We start from the raw sequence: 18,663 nt of genomic DNA on the forward strand, positions 1-18,663 counted from the left end.
GAGTATTCTTCATGAAGGAATTTAATGAAACAGAAAATTAACATTATTACTATAAATTATTTTCTACCATATTTCCTGTTTGTAGACTTAATTTCTATAAAAATCTAGCAGCTATTTTAGTGGTAAGGTTGAGAATGCTCAAACTTAACTATTAACTTCCTGCCTCATTCCTATATTTAACCCTTTAAGAAGTAGCTTTTATGATTTTATTTAAATTTTAAAAATTTTATTTTATGTATGTGTGTGTCTTACCTGCATCTGTGCCTATGTGCCATGTGTATACTGTGCCAATGGAGTCTAGAAGAGGGTTTTGGATCCTTTTGGACTGGAGTTGTGAACTTCATGTGGACACTGGGAATCGAACCAGCATCCTCAGAAAGATAGCCAGTGCTCTGAGCCAGCCTAGCTTTCATGATTTTAGTTTGTGACTTTTCATTATATTTAAAAAATATTTCACACTGTACATTGTAAATGCAGCCACACTAATAATGGTGATAGATTCATGTCCTTAAACATTCTTACCATCCCTAAACATTTGAACTGTAAATATAATCTCACCAGTTCATAAGAATTGTTATGTCCCCAAACTTTTGAGGAGGTGTCTTAGTTAAGGTTTCTATTGTTACAACAAAACACCACGACTAAAAGGAAGTTGGGAGGAAAGGGTTTATTCAGTTTATACTTCTGCATTGCTGCTCATTATAGTAGGAAGTCAGGACAGGAACTCAAGCAGGGCAGGAACCTGGAGGCAGGAGCTGATGCAGATGCAGTGATGCAGTGGAGGGGTGATGCTGCTTACTGGCTTACTTTCCACGACTTGTTCAGCCTGCTTTCTTATGGGACCAGTGTGTGTGTGTGTGTGTGTGTGTGTGTGTGTGTGTGTGTGTGTGTGATTGATTTTTGCATGTGTCTTGAAGAAATCTGTCCATTTTTTTCTGTATCTCCAATATCTAGATTTTGTTGATTATATCTTTGTGTTATCATTTAAAGTATTTTTTAATCTATATTTTTTCCAAATTGGTTGTTAGATTTAGAGATATAATGAAACCTTTATCTATAAATATTGGGGAAATAGTTATTGCATGCAGTCATTTGCACTGAGTGAGTCTGGGCAGGTGCTTGTGCTGCTATTGTGACTGGAGAGCAGTCTCTCTTTGGCCTGGGTGAATACACTCAATTGTCTGTTAGCTCTGAGGAGCTGCCTGGAGTAGAATAGTCCAAATATGTTGCTTCGAGCCATCTCTCCAACAGTTTGCTCTCCATTTCCGCTGTGAACTAGTTAGCCCCACCTGGAAAAGCAGCGGGAGGAAGGACTGAGAGCTGAAGCTGTGCTTCTCCCAGTGAGCTGCTTAGTGGGGATTGAGTTGGGGTAAGCCCTCCGCTGAGACACTGGAAGATTTTTATTCGGTTTTGAAGTTCTTAGATCTCTCCCCTCCCCTTTTCCTCCAGTTGTTGCAGGCTCAGTTAAGAAACACAGTAGGAAGCCCTTGCTGGATGAGAAGCACTGGAATCGGGGTCTGATAAGCTGTCTGCATTTTAGGATTGGAGATGAAACATGGCGTGCTTTAATTTTCTCTTTTTAACATTTTATTTATTTATTTTTTTATTAACTTGAGTATTTCTTATTTACATTTCGAATGTTGTTCCCTTTCCCGGTTTCCGGGCAAACATCCCCCTAATCCCCCCTCCCCTTCTTTATGGGTGTTCCCCTCCCCACCCTCCCCCCATTGCCGCCCTCCCCCCAACAATCACGTTCACTGGGGGTTCAGTCTTGTGCTTTAATTTTCTAAGGCTGCTCTAACACACCACCACGAACTGGATGGCGTAGATACATTGATCTCAGCTTCAGGAGGTCAGAGGTTGAAATGAGCATTAGTGGGCTAGTCAAGTTGCCCTGCCTCTCTTCAAAGCTGGCCTAGTCCAGTTGAGTCCTTCCCAGATTGCTTCATTCTGAGCCTGACACTCAGCTTTTAAGGTCCTTGTGATTACCTAGACCCACCTGGGAAAGCCAGGACAATTTCTCCGTGAGGGAGTTATTGGCAACTTTACTTCTGTCTGCTGCCTAGCACGGAAGGTGTGGAGGAGGACTGGAAGACAGCTGTCATTTTTTCAGTAGTGTAGTTCTTTTTGACAGTCCTTGGACTTATACTGGTCTCAGGTGAAATACTGAGTGGTCTTCGTGTGATGTCATGTGGTACATGGTGGTACACACCTGTAACCACGGCGTTTGTGAGGCAAGGCAGGAGGAGTGTGAGTTTGAGGTCAGCCTTGGCTCTATAGTAAGACTGTGTCTCAAAGGTGGGGGGGGCAAAGTATGGTTAATATGGTTATATAATTTGCTCTTTTGATATGTCAGGTGTAAGGAGCCTTAGAAGGGGTTCTGTTTTTTCTAAAAAAGAAAAAAATTCTTAAAAATAAAAAATTAAATGTTTCACGTTCTGTATACGTGATTAAAGTGCATCCTCTTCTCAACAAGATGGAAACTTTGTGGTGATGAAAAGGATTTGACACAGTGTCCTGTCACTTGAAACAGGGGTAGATGGTGTGACTACAGCACCATGTGAGCAGAGGTCCAGGGAACCTCTGCTGGGAAGTCTGTCACTCTCTTAGGTGGTGGCAATGAAACTCTATTATTATTATTATTATTATTATTATTATTATTATTATTATTGTTGTTGTTGTTGTTGTTGTTATTATTAATCATTAAGAGGTACAAATATTCTTTTTCCTATTATTTCTGTTGTCCGTTGCCATTGACAATAACCTGTTGACAGTGGATGTTTTCCTGTCAATGTATCAAAATTTACCTTTAGTTTTTTAATTATTACTTACTAATTATTATTCGTGTGTGTGTGTGTGTGTGTGTGTGTGTGTGTGTGTGTTCATGTGCAAGTGCATATATGTGCCATGGCAAGTGTGTGGAAGTCAGGGGACAACTTTGTGAAGTCACTTCTCTTCTCCTACCTTTACCTGGCTTCTGGGGCCCGAACTCAGTCAAGTACCTTGATCTGCCCTCCCCCTACCCCCCCCCCCCCCCCCTTAAGCAGAAGTGATTGTGAGGTTCCTGTGTAGAACCCTGCCAGATGTGAAGAACCTAATATAACTTGCAGGAAATGGCTGCTTGGATTCCATGATTAACCAGCTTAGTTTTGCAGAAGCTGCCTAGTAACATCTTTTGCTGTCCTGTGTTTAGTGGGCTGTTTGCCCTCTTAGTAACTGGCCTGTAGATGGCTAATGGAGCATGTCAGACAGAAGCGAACCATTAATCACTGCTATTCACCTCGTCTTACTCGGAGAAGCTACTGCTGTATGTCCTTTCCCACTGAGCACACCCAGCTGCCGCCATGCCTTTCTGAGGTTGCAGCTGGGCCACATTGCATCAGGTATGGAGTTGGTATTTCTGTGTTCGTATCTGGTTGAAGCTGTTCAACTGTTGTTAATGCTTCTTAGGGCAAACTTTTAAAGCCAGTGTGTGCAAACCACAAGTGCAAGTTCAAGACAGTTTTCTTTCTTTCTTTTTTGTTTTTTTTTTTTGTTTTTTAATTTTATTTTTTCAATTGTTCACTTTATATTCTGCTCACTGCCCCCTTCTGGTTACCCCTTCCTACCCATCTTCCCTTCTCCACTGAGCAGATGGTGGCTTTCCTGGGCATCCCCCCTACCCTGGCATTTCAAGTCTCTATGAGGCTAGGTGCTTCCTCTCCCACTGATGACAGGGCAGCCCAGCTGGAAGAACATAGCCCACATACAGGCAACATCTTTTGGGGTAGCCCTCGTGTCAGTTGTTCAGGACCCTCATGAAGACCAAGCTGCACATCTGCTACATATGTGCAGGGAGGCCTAGGTTCAGCCCGTGTATGTTCTTTGGTTGGTGGTTCAGATTCTGAGAGCCCTAAGGATCCAGGTTTGTTGACTCTGTTGGTCTTTTGTGGAGTTTCTGTCCCCCTCAGGACCCTCAGTCCTTCCTCTTATTCTTAAATAGAAATAGCTCCATCCCACTCCATCCACTGTTTGGCTGTAGGTGCAAGACAGCTTTCTTAATTCCTAAATTTCTGTGTGAGTTTAGGTACCTACATATTTACCCGTTGCTTCTCTACCAGTGAAGGTGAAATGCTAATAGAGAGACCATTAGGTTTTCTTTCTATAATACGAATCATCTAGGTGTAATGACAGCAATGTTAGCTTTCTATGTAAAGGCAGTTGTTTCTGTATTCTTTGTTTTCCTATTATCTTGTTCATCCTTGTAATTTATTAATTCTTTTCATTTTTAGGCTTTTACTGGTTGGTGGATGTGAAACTGCTGAACTGGGCATTTCTAAAGCTTCTAGCTGTGGCCTTTCTGCATGGAGAGTCCTCTCAGGCTCACCGTATTATAAGCAAGTTACTAATGGTGGAGACAGGGTCACCGAGGTATGAATTACTACAATCCGCTCAACTATTATCTAATTGGTATTAAACAAAGAAACCCTTTGTAACCAGAAAAGTTTGTATCAAAAAGGGACATAAAGCAATGGTATTATAATTTTAGTATTTTATTACATATTAAATATTGTATAGTATATTGAACTTAATTCAGCTTCCCGTTTAGTAATGGTATTGTCAGATATTAGAAAAGCAGCCTAGGTCTAAGGCGGTTCAGCAGGTACACGCTTGCCTGAAAGACTGGCAGCCGCAGTCCCACATCCCAAGCCCACTCAGAGGTGGAGGTGAGAACTCATTGTACACCCGGCTCGTATACCCTGCTGTGCACACACACAAATAACATACAAAATGGAAACAAAAACAATCTACTCTAGCTATTGCTGTATTACTTGTGTTTTCTCATTTAGATATTAACATTTAACAAGCTGTTTTTTTGTTGGTGACTATTCTGAGTGCTTTTACTCTGAGCTAGCTTACCTCAGTGCCCCTATGGTAGGTGCTCTGATTAACCCAAGTTAGCAAGTGGGGGGAAGAAAGTACTCTGGTCTGGGCTGCATAGCCAGCCAGTGAAGGTTTTGAGTCCCAGTTCACAGAAATTCCCAGCTCACGTTCCCAACTAACATGGTATGCGTGTTTCCATGTTTATATGAACTGTTCATCTGCCTCTGTATCCACTCTTTTTCATGTCTGGACTTTTATTTTGTGTCACACACCTCTTCTATCAGCATTTTACCACTGACATAAATAACTAAGTTCCTTCTAGCTAGTAGCTGTAGAGATTTCAGCTCATGGTGGCTTGGTTCTGCATGATAGTGGCTCATGATGGGATCAGATGGTGTAAAAGAAAACATGAACTTGATATGAGTGTTTACCAGGGTCCCTATGTCTCTTTGGGTGGTGTGCTTCAGTGTTTTGCCTTCCTAATGTCCTTCCAAACACTATTTCCTAGAGTTTGCCCCACCTCCTGATAGCGCCCCTGCTGATAACCAGCCTTTAGCACATGGACCCAGGAGCCGTCTTGATCCAAAGCATAGCACTCTGTTGGTCTGTAGTGTAGTGTAGGCTAGACTGTGAAAAATCAGACAATCACATAAGCATTCGGGAACACCTAACGTGTCTGTGGCTTGCCACATCAAAATCCCTGGCCAAGCCTGCTGTGTCTTTTCTAGGTAGCTCATTGTAATCCATGATTAAAGAATCCATAGAAGATGTCTTCTTGAGGCCCAGTGTCTCAACTGCTGGCTTTTGGAAGGCAGAAAGGAATTAAAGGTGGAACTTTTCACAGACTTATCCCAGAAAGTGACATCATTTTTGTTCAATCCTCAAACTAACTCCATGACCCTCCTAGCTTGAAAGAAGACTGTAAATAGTTTTTGGGGTGTCTATGGATATGAAGTCATTTAAGGCTGGTGAGTGCTAATTCTGCCCACCACATTGACTGCAGGCTAGTAATACGTGGGGGGGAAATTGTACAGCACTAACTAACAGTTGGTCAAGGCTATAGACCCTGCACTTTGTATCCACTTATGTGGTGAGCAGTTGTGTATGTTTATAATGAAGAGTGAACAAGGAAACTAAAGCACAGTGTAAGGGCGTATATTAGGTTGCTTGTTTTTATATGATTTTATTTGGTTTGTTATTTTTCTAAAAATATATTGATCTAAAAGTAATCTTCTAAAGCAGTGAATGGCTTGGTGTTGAAATGATTTCCAAGGAAGTGCTTTTGAAAGGAAGTCTTAGGCAGTTATAGTAGTTTTCCTTTAGTATTATTAGAATTGACCTGTATTGAAATATGTAATTATGATTTAATCCATCAAAGTAATACTTCTAAAAAATACCGATTTACTGTTTTATGTGGCACCCAACCTTAATTCAGCTGACATTTGCAGTTCACTTTATGGAGTACTGTGTTTTTCTCCCATTTATGATCCATGTACATGCTTCCCCATCTGGCTCTTTTCTCTTCAGAACCCAGGGAGAAGGTAGGTTACATTATCACCCCCATTTCTCAGCCCTGGGTTGTGAGGTGCAATGGAAGAGACAGGCCTTGGATCGGATCCCCTAGGTTCCTTATAGCTACTCCCCTCCCTTATACTAGGTGATCTGCATATCTGGTTGACAGTGTGACTGTTATCTTTATCTGAATCAGACAAGAATGAGGTAGGGAGTCATTGTACATAGTGGACATTTTATTTTTATTTTTGTAGGAATAGACACATTATTTCATGTTTGTAAGAATTTATTACCTTTTTTTTGACTTTTGTAACTTTTTAGTTTTATGTGAGTTAAATCAAGCAGATCTTGGGAAAAAAAAATCACTCAAATTTGCCTAAAACAAGTATGATGTTCATGGATTATTTTCAGATGGTTTAAGTTATAAATTTTTAAAAAAGCATTTGCATATTCAGAAAAGCAAACCCATGTAGTACAGTGTCAGTCACCTTGTCTTTTCTGTAGCTTGGAGAAAGGGACAGAACTATGTGGGCGTGGAGGATACAAGGAAAGAGCAAGTGGGCGCTGAGTCTTTCCCATCTGGCAGCGCTGAAGGGCTCTGTTCAGAGAAGCTGTGCAGAGGGCAGTTCTCTGAGTGCTGCTTCACGGCAGTGGACCTTACCCTAGGTTCCTTCCCTTCTCACGGGCTTCTTTCTGAATGCAGTATTGGAAAGCCCTTCGCTGTGTACACTCCTCCTTTCTCAAGCCCAAGGGGCTTTGATATTTGCTTCTCTTAGGGGAAAATTGCTTGTCCACTGACAAAGTAAGTGAGGAAAAATATTGAGTTGCAGATTGAATGCCCTTCTGTATGATTGACTTTTTGAAATGTTGCAAATGTATTTTGATCCCATTAGTAGCTTTTAAATGTGTCTTGCAGCTAATCTTACACTCCTTCTATAGAGCCTTTCTCACCTCAGAGTAATTTGAGGTTTGTGTCTTTCATCAGGTGCTGGATGCTGCACTTAGAGCTTCCTCTCTTAGTGCTTGTTGGAGGTTGCTAATGTGTTAGGCAGGCATTGATTGGAAAAATTCTGATCACATGTATATTCCAGTCTCCCACAAGCTGACAGTTGTAAAGAGACGATGCAAAATTTAATATATATGTATATACACTAATCAATATCTCCAGATGTATGGTAGTGTCCTATATGTGACATCCCTTTACTTATTCATAGCTCAATACTGAGTTGTTGCTCCCAGTGTTAGGAATATAAAGATACTAATGTAGCCAGCTCCACAAATGAGTACAGCAAACTCTAACAGTGCCCAGTTAGAAGTCAGTAAGCAGAGAACAGGTATGGGCTCTGGAGTCAAAAGTCTGAAATTCCAGCCCCCGTCCCCGACTTTGCCACTTGTGTATTCAGGCTTTTGCCAGGATCCAATGAGGCAATCCGTGTGAAGGCAGTTGATCAAACTTTTAGCACAATATAGGTAGGTTTAGTGTGGGGTCCTTTGTTTGTTCCATCCCAGGGCTCAGGCCACTCCTGGAGGCAGGACACAGAAGTTTGACCGGGCTTACCCCACGCCTCTGCCTGGGTGCTGGGCTGTGGGAAGCTGCGGGTACCGCTCCGGGGGTGGGGAAGCGCAGTCTGGGAGCAGGACACAGCTGGAGCTCGGCCTGCAAGGAAGCCTGGCTGTCTGGCTCTCAGGATCTTGGGCATCCAGGCGCCACTAGGATGCCACGGAAGAACAGAACAGAATGGGGGCTTAGCCCGGCACCGAAGGGGAAAGAGGGGGAGCTCTGGCTGATGGTCCCCGCTGGCAGGAGTCTTTGTCTGGAAGCAGTAGGCTTGAACTTTGAAGGCCTTCTCTGTGGTTCCCCACAGTGCTCCCGATGAAAAGAGATGGTCCATGGTTTCAAGGTGTTTATTGTTATGGCGGAAGGTGGATAAATAAAACCGTACCGGTTCTTGGAGTGGGCCTGAGATTAGATAGCTTTGGCAGGGAAATTCATTGGCTAAGCCTCTAGGCCTTTAGGGTACATCATTATAATGGAGATCTGTCTTGAGCATATGTGACCTGTGGTCATGTCCTCTAACCTGTAAAGGGGCTTGGAGCTTTGCCCTTACGTGACTGATGGCCACAAATCTATGGAGGGCTGCAGGCTAGTGACGGGCCTAGTTTTCTAGGAGTCCGGCAAAACGCATACTGTCCCTTTCAGGGTCTCTGGGGTTTAAGCCTCCTCAACCAGGAACCAGGGTGCCTTTCACTGACCTACAGTATACATGATAGTTATTGTTGTCTCCTGGGAGTTTTACGATCAGAATTTAGATAAAGAAATGGAAAAGTGAATAAAAGTCCACTAAAGTTTTGTTAGGGATCATGGTCCTTTCACTAATTCATATTCTGTGGATATGGGTGTTTTGAGCATTTTGTTTCTCTGAGAAATCTCTCTTTACTGAAAAGATGGCAGCAAGGAATACTTCCGTGAGGTTCTCCTGGCCAGAACTGTCCATGTGTGGATCTTCCCTTGCTGCCACTGCCCAGCACTGTGCCTGTGCGCCTGGGCTCTTGCTGCTGCTGGCCAGCGCCCGCCGTCTGTCTCTTCTGTCCTTTCCATTTCCCCTCGGCCGGTTTTCCTTTCCGTTCCTGTCAGCAGCTCACACATTTCATCATCCTGCCTCTTCCTCCAGGCACCAGAATTACAGACAAGCTGATGCTCTGCTTGTCTTTCCTTAAACATTTTTTTTGGGCCAAGTTTCTTTTTAGTTACTGTGCTTTAAATTTTAAGGCCATTAAAAATGTTTCCTATGTCCTTAAATTCTTGTTTAAGCACATTAAGTTCTACTTAAAGCATTATTTTTAGTTTCCTTACATTTCTTGGTTGTTTTCCCAGGGGTGAGCTACCCTTGTTTGTATGTGAATTTTTGTCTCTTGATTTTCTTTTCCCTTAACTTTATGGAATTGTTGAGTTTTGTGTGTGCCTCTGGTTTTCTACAAGATATTTATGAGTCTTCCTCCAGTTCGTTGTAATGATATTAGAACGTTTTCCAAAATTCTGAGCCTGGTGTTGTTAGTGGAGTGAACTCCAGCTCTCTGTAGATGCTTTTGGTGGCAAGGCTCTGGGCTGTGCACACAGGGCTTCTCACTTGCCTTGCAGTGGGCCATGCTCCCTTCTCTTCCACCCTTAACACTTCTGATGGCGAGATGTACTTCTTCCCTTTACATCGCCTTCCTGAGGAAGCCTCGTGTTTGTCAGACTGCCCCTGCAAAGCACAGTGACACTTCTGTCCTTTCTCTGTCGCCATGGCTCACTGACACGGGTGCTCTTCAGTGTTTTCAGACATTAAGTAGACTTGATATTTTGGTTTGTATTTAGATAGACTTTTGCCTTCTTTGCTAGTGTCCCTTGCTGTCTGTCCTTCTTGGACCCTGCAGAACTTTCCCCATTTCCTTTCCTCATCCCCAAGCAGGAGCCATGGACACGAGAAACTGGCATTCAAGTGTTTCTCTTTTTATATAAAATTATTTTGAAAATTAATATTAATAGTATTAGTATTCCAGCCAAACTGGTTGTGTGGTTCTCAATTACATTGTTTTCTTCCTCCTGTGTTCTATTGTTTTTGAAGGAAATATTAGGAGGTTTGTAGATAGGCCGTCACTGATATCTTCAGCTCTTTAAAAGCTCTGGTAGCCTCATTGTTAACTTTACTGCACAGGAAGCCCTTTTGCTCTTAGGTGATTTGTATATATGTATGTGCGTCTGTCTGTCTGTGTCAGTTTATATCCATCATGTATAAGTATGTGCAGTGCCTGTGGAGGCCAGGAGAGGGCATTATAACCCCTGGAACTGGAGCTACTTTGATTGTGAGCTACTGTGTGGATGCTGGAAACTGAGGCTGGGTTCCCTGCAACAGTAGTAAACACTTTTTAAGTATGGAGCCATTTTTCTAACTCCATTGCCTTGTTTTGAGCTTTTGAGACATGGCGTCTTACTTAGCTTAGGCTAGCATGGTACTTGCTATGTAGGGCAGGGTGGCATCAAACCCATGATAGTCCTCTGTAGTCCCGAGAATGATGGTGATGAGCCTCCAAATTTAGCTTCCATTTTGCTTATTACAGAATTGGGGTCAAATTCTTACAGTGCAAAATCTGTTGTTTTAAAGCGTGCAGTTTAGTGACCTAGGAAAGAATTGCTAGGCCATATGATAATTTTGTTTCAGTTTTAAAGATCTAAACTTTCCCACAGTGACTGTACTATTTTATAATTCCCAAATCAGAGCAAGTTCTTGACATTTTCAATAACACCTTTTCCCTTCCAAAAATTATAGTCACCTCTTTTCTTGTTTTAAATATTGGTTTCTCAGTGTCATTTTTCCCTTTGGATTTTGAAAGAATAGGTTCAGTTCCAAATGAATGATTTTCCTATGGGAACTTTTGGATTTCTTCATGGTGGGAGTTAAGTGTCAACCTTAGCCTCAGTTGACAACATGTAGTGATTCTGGTTTACCTAAGCTGGGTTAGGCCTGTTATTTGCCTACCGATAGAAGCATCTGATGGTGCTTATTTTGTAAGCCCTTACCACTCGGTAGATTCTCCTGCCTCATCAGAATATCAACAAGACCCTCCGCACCTGTGGGTTTTACTCATTTGTTTAACTTTTGAGATGGAGTCTCACAGAGATCCTCCTGCTTCTCTCCTGAGTGCCAGAATTACAGACTGACTATCTGTCTATCTATCTATCGATCTATCTATTATTAATTATTAATATTAATAATTATTATTTTACTTGAAGATGCTTGAATTTGTACCGTGTTGAAACTGTATGCACTTTCTATAATATTGTATGTGTAAGAGGTTGGCCTCACACATACAGCGCTCATGTCCTCACTGAACCCCATCTTTAGCCCCATTGGTGCTCCTCTTACCTAGTATTAAAAATACTTGATTTACTGTGCTTTTAATTTCTTGATAAAAGGATTTTAGATAATGAAAAACATTCCATTAATCTTTTTGTATATGATGCATCTTAATTTTATAGGTGCCAAAGACACTGGGATTATTAAAGCTGTTAAGTGTCAAGTTTTACACTCGGCAGGGACAAGAACAGGTAATGTAAATTTTTAATGTTAAATTTTTTACCTTTGCTTTGCAAACTCTTTCAGAGGAGTTCTTCAGGGATAAAACAAAGTGAGTGATATCAGACACACTACAGGGGCAGACAAGCTCATGGATTCAGAAGTAAATCAGGGTAAAGGGAGCTTGCAGAGCATGATGGTTCACTCAGGGCAGCTGGGGGACAGGTGGAGGAGCTCATTTCACAGTGAGGAAGGGCAGAATCAGAAAGAGGTACAGTGTGCTTCCTCCAGCCACACCTCACCTTCTGTAGTTCCACTTCTAATTCTGAAACTGAAGCTATCTATAGATTAGACCATTTAATAAGTTGGAGCCTCTGTGAGCTAATCCTGTCTGGAATAGCCTTGTACTTCTTTATCTGATCAAAGGGACATTCAAGGCAACCAACATAAACCTTGAATGATTTCTAGATCTCCACCTGGGTATATGTAATAGTAAGTATTTATAGAGAAATTTCCTGAAAAATTTGTGAATTTTAACATGTATTACTCCTAAAACATCAGAATATAAGTGGTTCTCTTGGAGGATGAATATCTAGACTGAAAAAATCCTTGTCCTAGACACAATCTATCTCTATGGATCTCTTACTTCAAAAATTGAATGAAGATTTTATTTAGTCTCATCCATAGAGATCTGTGGGTGTCATAAAATTAAGAAATTTCTTCTCCGGTGTGAGGTTATTTCTTGCCCAGGAGCAAACAAGCCATGCTGATCTTCGTTGGTAGAAGTGTGGCCGTAGGACAGAGGCCTTGGCAGTGCCACTGAATGTATATAGGTGGTCCACACAGCAGCTGCCACTCTGTAATTGTGAAATGCAGAGAGAAGCAAGCAATTGATTTCATTGTATTTTGATCCTGCATTGTGACAGTGTCCCCAAGTCTTTAACATGTCTGGGCTTTGAAAAAACACATTTGAATTTAGTATTCTAAACCTATTGCTTTCCAGAAGATGTCTGAATGTTATTTGTGTTATCTTATTTGTATCTAGACATTTCTATTTGTAGCCTGTAGATTTTTAGTGTTGTAATTTTAGAGCTGTTGGGACTTAGGGAGAACCTAAGGATTTCTTCCTATTGAGAACAAAGTTTAACTAGCAGGTAATTTCATATGATCTCACAGAAAGTCCTGTGACTGACATGATAATGTCTGTTTTCTTGATTAAAAAGTTGAAGCCTCAAGACAAGTGGCCTTCCCAGCACACTTAGGTAGACATGGCAGATTCTGTCTGTTCTTAGAAGAACTTTGATGGGTGGTGATTTTGACTTGTTTAGCTTTGGAGGGAAGCTGGACAGGCGAAGAAATAGAAGCAAGGTGTGTTGTTCTCAAGAGGAGCCAAGATCACAGGTTACATTGTGCTGTGGAGAGACGATCTACTCTTCCCTTCCATAAAATAACTGTTATAGATAAGACAACTGTTTGACAGCGTTATATTTTCTTTTAAGATGTATTGTGAGGCAAGAGGATTGTTAAGTGTTCTAGCCCCATCTTGGCCTAGAGTGTAAGACCTGTCTCACAAATGAAAAATAAGTGAAACCTTTCTTTTAGCTATAAATGTTTTAAAATGAGCTGCCCTGTTCTGTGTAACCATCCAACTACCATTTGGTTCATTTTTTTCATGTTTGCTTGTCAGACTTCAAATCAGTGGCTGTCACATTGTAGATACTCAGTTGATTTGTGATGGTGGCTCTTTTTTTTTTTTTTTCTTTTTTTCGGAGCTGGGGACCAAACCCAGGGCCTTGCACTTGCTAGGCAAGCGCTCTACTGCTGAGCTAAATCCCCAATCCTGTGATGGTGGGTCTTAATTTCTTTGTGTTAACAATAGGACCAATAATTAGCAGCTGGGTTTCAATTTGTTTTGTTGGTATGTACAATGTATGTATATGATGTGCACCTGTATGTGCACATGTTCGTGAGCTTGTTCCATGCACATATGTGGAGGTCAGAGGACAGCAGTGGGTGTCCTTGTCTTCTGCCTTGTTTTACGAAAAGATCTCATTGTTACTCACCACTGTGTAAGTTATCTGGCCCAAGAGCTTCAGAGGCTCTGGTCTCTGCCTCTACGCTTGCTGCAGGAGTCTGGGATTGCAGACGCATTCTCCCATGCCTGGTTTGTAGGTGGGTTCTGGTGTTCAGACTCAGATCCTTAATCTTGTGTGGTAAGCACCTTACTCCACTGAGTCATTTCCCCAGACTTCTACATTTATTTAAAAAACCATGGTTTAATGTGCTTATATCTCATATGGCTCTAAATGACTAGCTTTGTTTGTGCTGTATGTGCCCTAATACTGTAATAACTAGAACTAGTCATATTTTTGAGTGGAACTAGCTTGGAAATTTTTTTTCTCAAGACTTTTTTCTTCTTCATACTTTTATTGAGGATGGCTGTCACTCAGTTTGAAAGATTCCTTTCTCTCTCTCTCTCCCTCCCTCCCCCCTCCATTCTATATTCTTTATTCTAAATTACATTAGACTAAAATATATAAACTTAAAAGAACAACCACTTGGAGTCAAATTAGGGTCTCATAGATGCTCGCTAGGGATTGGATCCTTAACATCTGGCAAGCTTCCTGAGGGCAGGGATTTGTGTTTTGTTTACTGCTGCCATCAGAGTGTAAAAACAGAACCTGGTGTGCAGTATTTATTGTTTAATACGTAAAATTCAGTAAGTAGTTGTGAAATGTTAGAGGACCTTCACTTAGAAAATTATATTTTATTGATTTGACATTTCTTTCTTTAAGAATATGTAGAGATTCAGAACATTTTTTAATGCATTCACTGGTACTCAGTACTTTTAATTTTACTATTGCTTGTACAGTTGAAGGGTGTAGGTAATGGAGAATACTCATTTATAATGTTCCATATAGGTGGTAAGCAACTGAAGAAAGTGGGCTATTTTAAACTAATCTCAGTACAACACTCTATTTAATATTACAACAGTCCCTTGTCTTAAGGAGGATTGAAATTTTATTACAGTATTTGAATGAAGGTACAAGTCCTACTTCAAATATTGATGCCAGTAGCAGAAGCCTTTAATTAGTGCCTATAACTAAGAAAAGAACCAATGGGCATTTGAGCGAGTACTTTAATGTAAGTGGGAAGGTACATGAAATTGTGTTGAGCCAACTGTGGATTAATAACTTTGTGAAATAGCTTTATTGAAATCTTATAGTCACCTTTTAGTGATTTTCTGGTTCTTATTATAGTCACAGAATTGTTCAACCATCTCAGTCCCAATTTTTCAAGTTTTCACCTTAAAAAAACCACATACCCCTTAACCATTACTCCCAAGTATCGGTGTGTATTTCCAAGAACTCATAATCCTTTAACACAGGACTATAAAATTGGGAAATCTTGGTGATTGGGCTGGGAATACATTTCTGGTGCTTGCACATGTGGGTCTGGAGTAGATGTAAACAGTAACACTGTGAAGTTGGCAAGGGACTTGCCAAAGCAAAAGTGCTGTCTGTCATGTTATGGAGCAGTGATCGAGGTGTGATGTTGGCAGTCCTCTGCTGCTCGTGATGATGTGTAACATGCAGGCTTGCCAAGCACTGTTTTAATTCTGAAAGCTTTTTCTATCCACAAGTCTTTGGTGTTTACTGTACACACTGTTCCTGTATAGGATGGAATCTTCAAGATGAGCCTTTCTCCTGACGGGAGCCTCCTTGCGGCAATTCACTTCTCAGGGAAGTTGAGCATCTGGGCTATTCCGTCTCTGAAGCAGCAAGGCGTCTGGCGGCAAGATGAGCAGGTGCGTCTGCTGGTGGAGTCACGGCTGAGGTCGTGGAGTGGCAGTAGTAATTTCATATTGTTGATGTTTTTCTGAACCACACAGCCATTTATCCTCATCTTTCCAAACCCATCACAGTCCTAAGTCAAATTATAATATCAGCTGATAACAACAAGAAAGAGCTTCTATGTGACAATTCCAACTTGTCACATTGTATACTCTGCACACCATGTAGGTTCTAAGGCACTCTTTGTCCTTTAATGCTAAAAATAAAAGTAGAATGGAGATTATAACATTTCAACAACAACAACAACCCCAAACCATAAAAACACCCCTCAAAACAAAACAAACCAACCAAACCAAAAAAAAAAAAAAAACAAACAAAAAAACAAACCAAAAAAACAAAACAAAACAAAACAAAACACTTTTTTCCCCCCGGAGCTGAGGACCGAACCTGCTAGACAAGCGCTCTACCACTGAGCTAAACCCCCAACCCCAGCAAACAGGTTTTTAACAATCATTTGGATATAAATGCTAAAAGGATTACTTTTCTTCCCAGAGTCTGGTAGCTCCTGTAAGTGTAGCTATACTTGTTTAGGGTTTGTCCCTACAAGGGACATGGAGAAAGATGGGACATTTTTATCTTTTAATGTCTTGAGATAACAAGTTCAAGATCAGCTGATTTTGTTCTTTAGTAACAGGTAGACTCAACCATTTCAATTTATATTCATAACGGAATTATAAAATAGTTTAATTTAATATATAAAGGAAAAGTGGGGAGCCATGAATTATGACAGAGTAGAGATTTATTACTATTGTTTTTAAAATGTAGTCATGTTCTTTGGATGTATTCATTTTCTTTTATGCATATGAACACTTTTTAGCTGCTTATATGGATATGCACTGTGTGCATGCTTGGTGATCACAGAGGGTGAGCGGGGGCATTTGGGGTTCCTGAAGCTGGAATTAAGGATGGGTATGAACCACCATGTGGAGGCTGGGCACCCAGGCCGCTATGAGAGTAACACGTGCTCTGAAGACAGCTGAGCCACCTGTGCAGTCCCTAGTAGTTTGCGTTTTTGTCATAGGGCTTTCCTGTGTATTCCTGGTTGGCCTGGTACATACTGGGCAGACCAGGCTGAATGCGAACCTTAGTGATGGCTTTGGCTGATTCCTGAAGACATAAGCCGTCTTGTTAACTATTTATTCCTTATTATTTTATCGTTTTGCAACTCTAAGGTTTCCCACCACTCCTACTGACCATCCCTTCAGTTTACTGTGGAGTCCACATGCCTACCACTCCCTCACGCCATGCGCAGAGATGCTCCTGAGCATAGAGCCCAGGAGATGTGTTACTAGGGCACAGTTTTCTTCTGTTCTGACACCATAGCTAAGTAGAGTGATTGCTCTTTACAGGGGCTCCATGCTTTAGTTGTGTGTGTTAGACACAGAGTCTCCATTAGGCTGCTGCGAACTGACAGGTGGTGGGGTATGGCTTAATCTGATTAGCACATATGACCTGTGGTTTCTCTTTCCTGAGGCAAAATACCAAGTTTGTCTTTGCATTATTTAGATAGTGTCCAAGTGCAGCATGTTTCCCCCGCCGTACGTGGTAGTAAAGGGCTCACTTTCTTTCACTTGGGAGGCTCAAGATCTCTCCATATTTGGAAGTGTCTTTTCAAATGGTGAGGTTTAAACAGTGAGGTTCCTCAGCTTTCTGTTCCCTTATCTTATATCCTGTCAGGTAATAGAAATATTGACCAAGGTCTGAAGTACCCTTAATATTCCATCAACAATCTCAAATATATAGTGCGTTCACTATTCATGGTAAAATTGATCAGTGTGCTTTTGATGTTTGTCAAGATTCTGAGGGACCTCCTTTGCTTCTTGAACTCTCTATGACATGTGTTCACCATTATTTGTGAGTAAAAGCCATTATGATTAATTACTCTTTAATATTATTTAGTAATTAAGCTTTTTAAAAAATTGGAAATAGTTTTTCTTTTTTTTTTTTTTTTTTTTTTGGAGCTGGGGACCGAACCCAGGTAAGCACTCTACCACTGAGCTAAATCCCCAGCCCCAGTTTTTCTTTTTTATATAGTATATTCTGATGATAGTTTTCCCTCCTTCAACTCCTCCCAGATCCTAGTTAGCTTTTAATAGTGAGTTTACTAAAACTTAAAATTTGCTTAAAAACCTTAAAATCTGGGAATGAGTAAATGCATTTATCGTTGTAACTTTAAATATGTAGTCAAGTAAAATAATGGGACAGGAAGGACGAGTTTTCCGAAGTGGAAGAAATATACGTAAGAGAGGAGTAGAAGCAGGCAGTTTTCGTCCAGCAAGTGAGTCTGTAGACCACAGATACCCTCAACGTCAGTGAGGGAGTTGGGCAGCTGCTGCCACACCCCAGCTGCTAGACATTTGCCCCTATGGCTCCAACTCTGTGCTCCCCACACAATCCTTAGGTTGAGCATGAGTCTGAGTCAGACAGAGACCCCCTTACTCTTGGAGGTAATGCTTCTATCAGTAAGGGTTCTCATGTTTACATACCTGTTCTTGTCATGTGTGTTGTGTGTTCTGTTTCCTGTTTAGTTACATGCTAGTTCACCTTATGTGTGTTGTATCTGTTATTAACAGCTTGCATGTTTAATACATGCTACTTTCTTTTGCCTCGGTTGGCATGGTTTCCATTGAATACCTAAGTAAGCAAGAAGTATAAGGTCTTTGTTCACACAGCTGACAAACAAGACCTATTTGCTGTCACAGTGGGCTTTGTGCAGGTTGTAATGTCCTTTGCTGAGGGAGTAGGGCTTAGCCATAGTTACCAAGCCTAACCCTGCATCAGTTGCCATCCTTTTGATGCCCACATCCTCCCTTAGAAATGTAGTGCTCGGCCTGCTGAGAAGTTTGCTACAGCCATCCACTCCACCCCTGAGACTCTCATTGCCTTTAGCTTCAAAAGAAATTTTGGTTCAAATTTGGAAACAATGAAAAATGTCTATTTATTTTCTATAAAATTCTATTGTCAAAATGCAAAAGTCCTCTGCTTTTCTGTCATTGAGTTGAGTCTGGTCAGTCTACACGTTTGCTCCTTGGGCTCTTGTCTGCCTGCTTTTATCTAATCCTTTGTACTGTGTCTTCTAGAGTGTCGTTCTACCACAGATATTCACATGAGGCTTCAGCTCTTCACACACTGGACTTTCAGTATATTTGTCTAGGACGAGTAGGGCCTGGGAGCATGAAGGGCCTGGGTATAGTGTTCTGAAACATCTGTAAGATTTACTCACTGATACCTGGTGAGCACTTAACTTTGTGGTACTTTATACACCAGGTCAGCAGTAGGGATGACATTGGGGTCTGTCTCTCTCTTTAGCCAGCATACCCAGCATACTTCTGAGTTTATATTATTTATCCTCTTCTTACTTTGGGGACATTCTGTTA

General features: G+C 41.2%; 1 protein-coding gene across 16 annotated transcripts in view; it reads left to right on the plus strand.

Annotated features, from left to right (window-relative positions):
• Nbas (NBAS subunit of NRZ tethering complex) overlaps positions 1 to 18,663 on the plus strand; it is a 341,775-nt gene that overhangs the window by 37,759 nt on the left and 285,353 nt on the right. For all 16 annotated transcript variants that reach the window (NM_001427446.1, XM_087554759.1, XM_087554760.1 and 13 more), the window contains exons 10-12: positions 4,272 to 4,410; positions 11,396 to 11,464; positions 15,112 to 15,240. In NM_001427446.1, the coding sequence (NP_001414375.1) occupies positions 4,272 to 4,410; positions 11,396 to 11,464; positions 15,112 to 15,240 (337 nt within the window). The remainder of the gene's footprint in view (positions 1 to 4,271; positions 4,411 to 11,395; positions 11,465 to 15,111; positions 15,241 to 18,663) is intronic.

Source organism: Rattus norvegicus, chromosome 6, assembly GCF_021556685.1.
Source record: "Rattus norvegicus strain SHRSP/BbbUtx chromosome 6, alternate assembly SHRSP_T2T, whole genome shotgun sequence".
Lineage (NCBI taxonomy): Eukaryota > Metazoa > Chordata > Mammalia > Rodentia > Muridae > Rattus > Rattus norvegicus.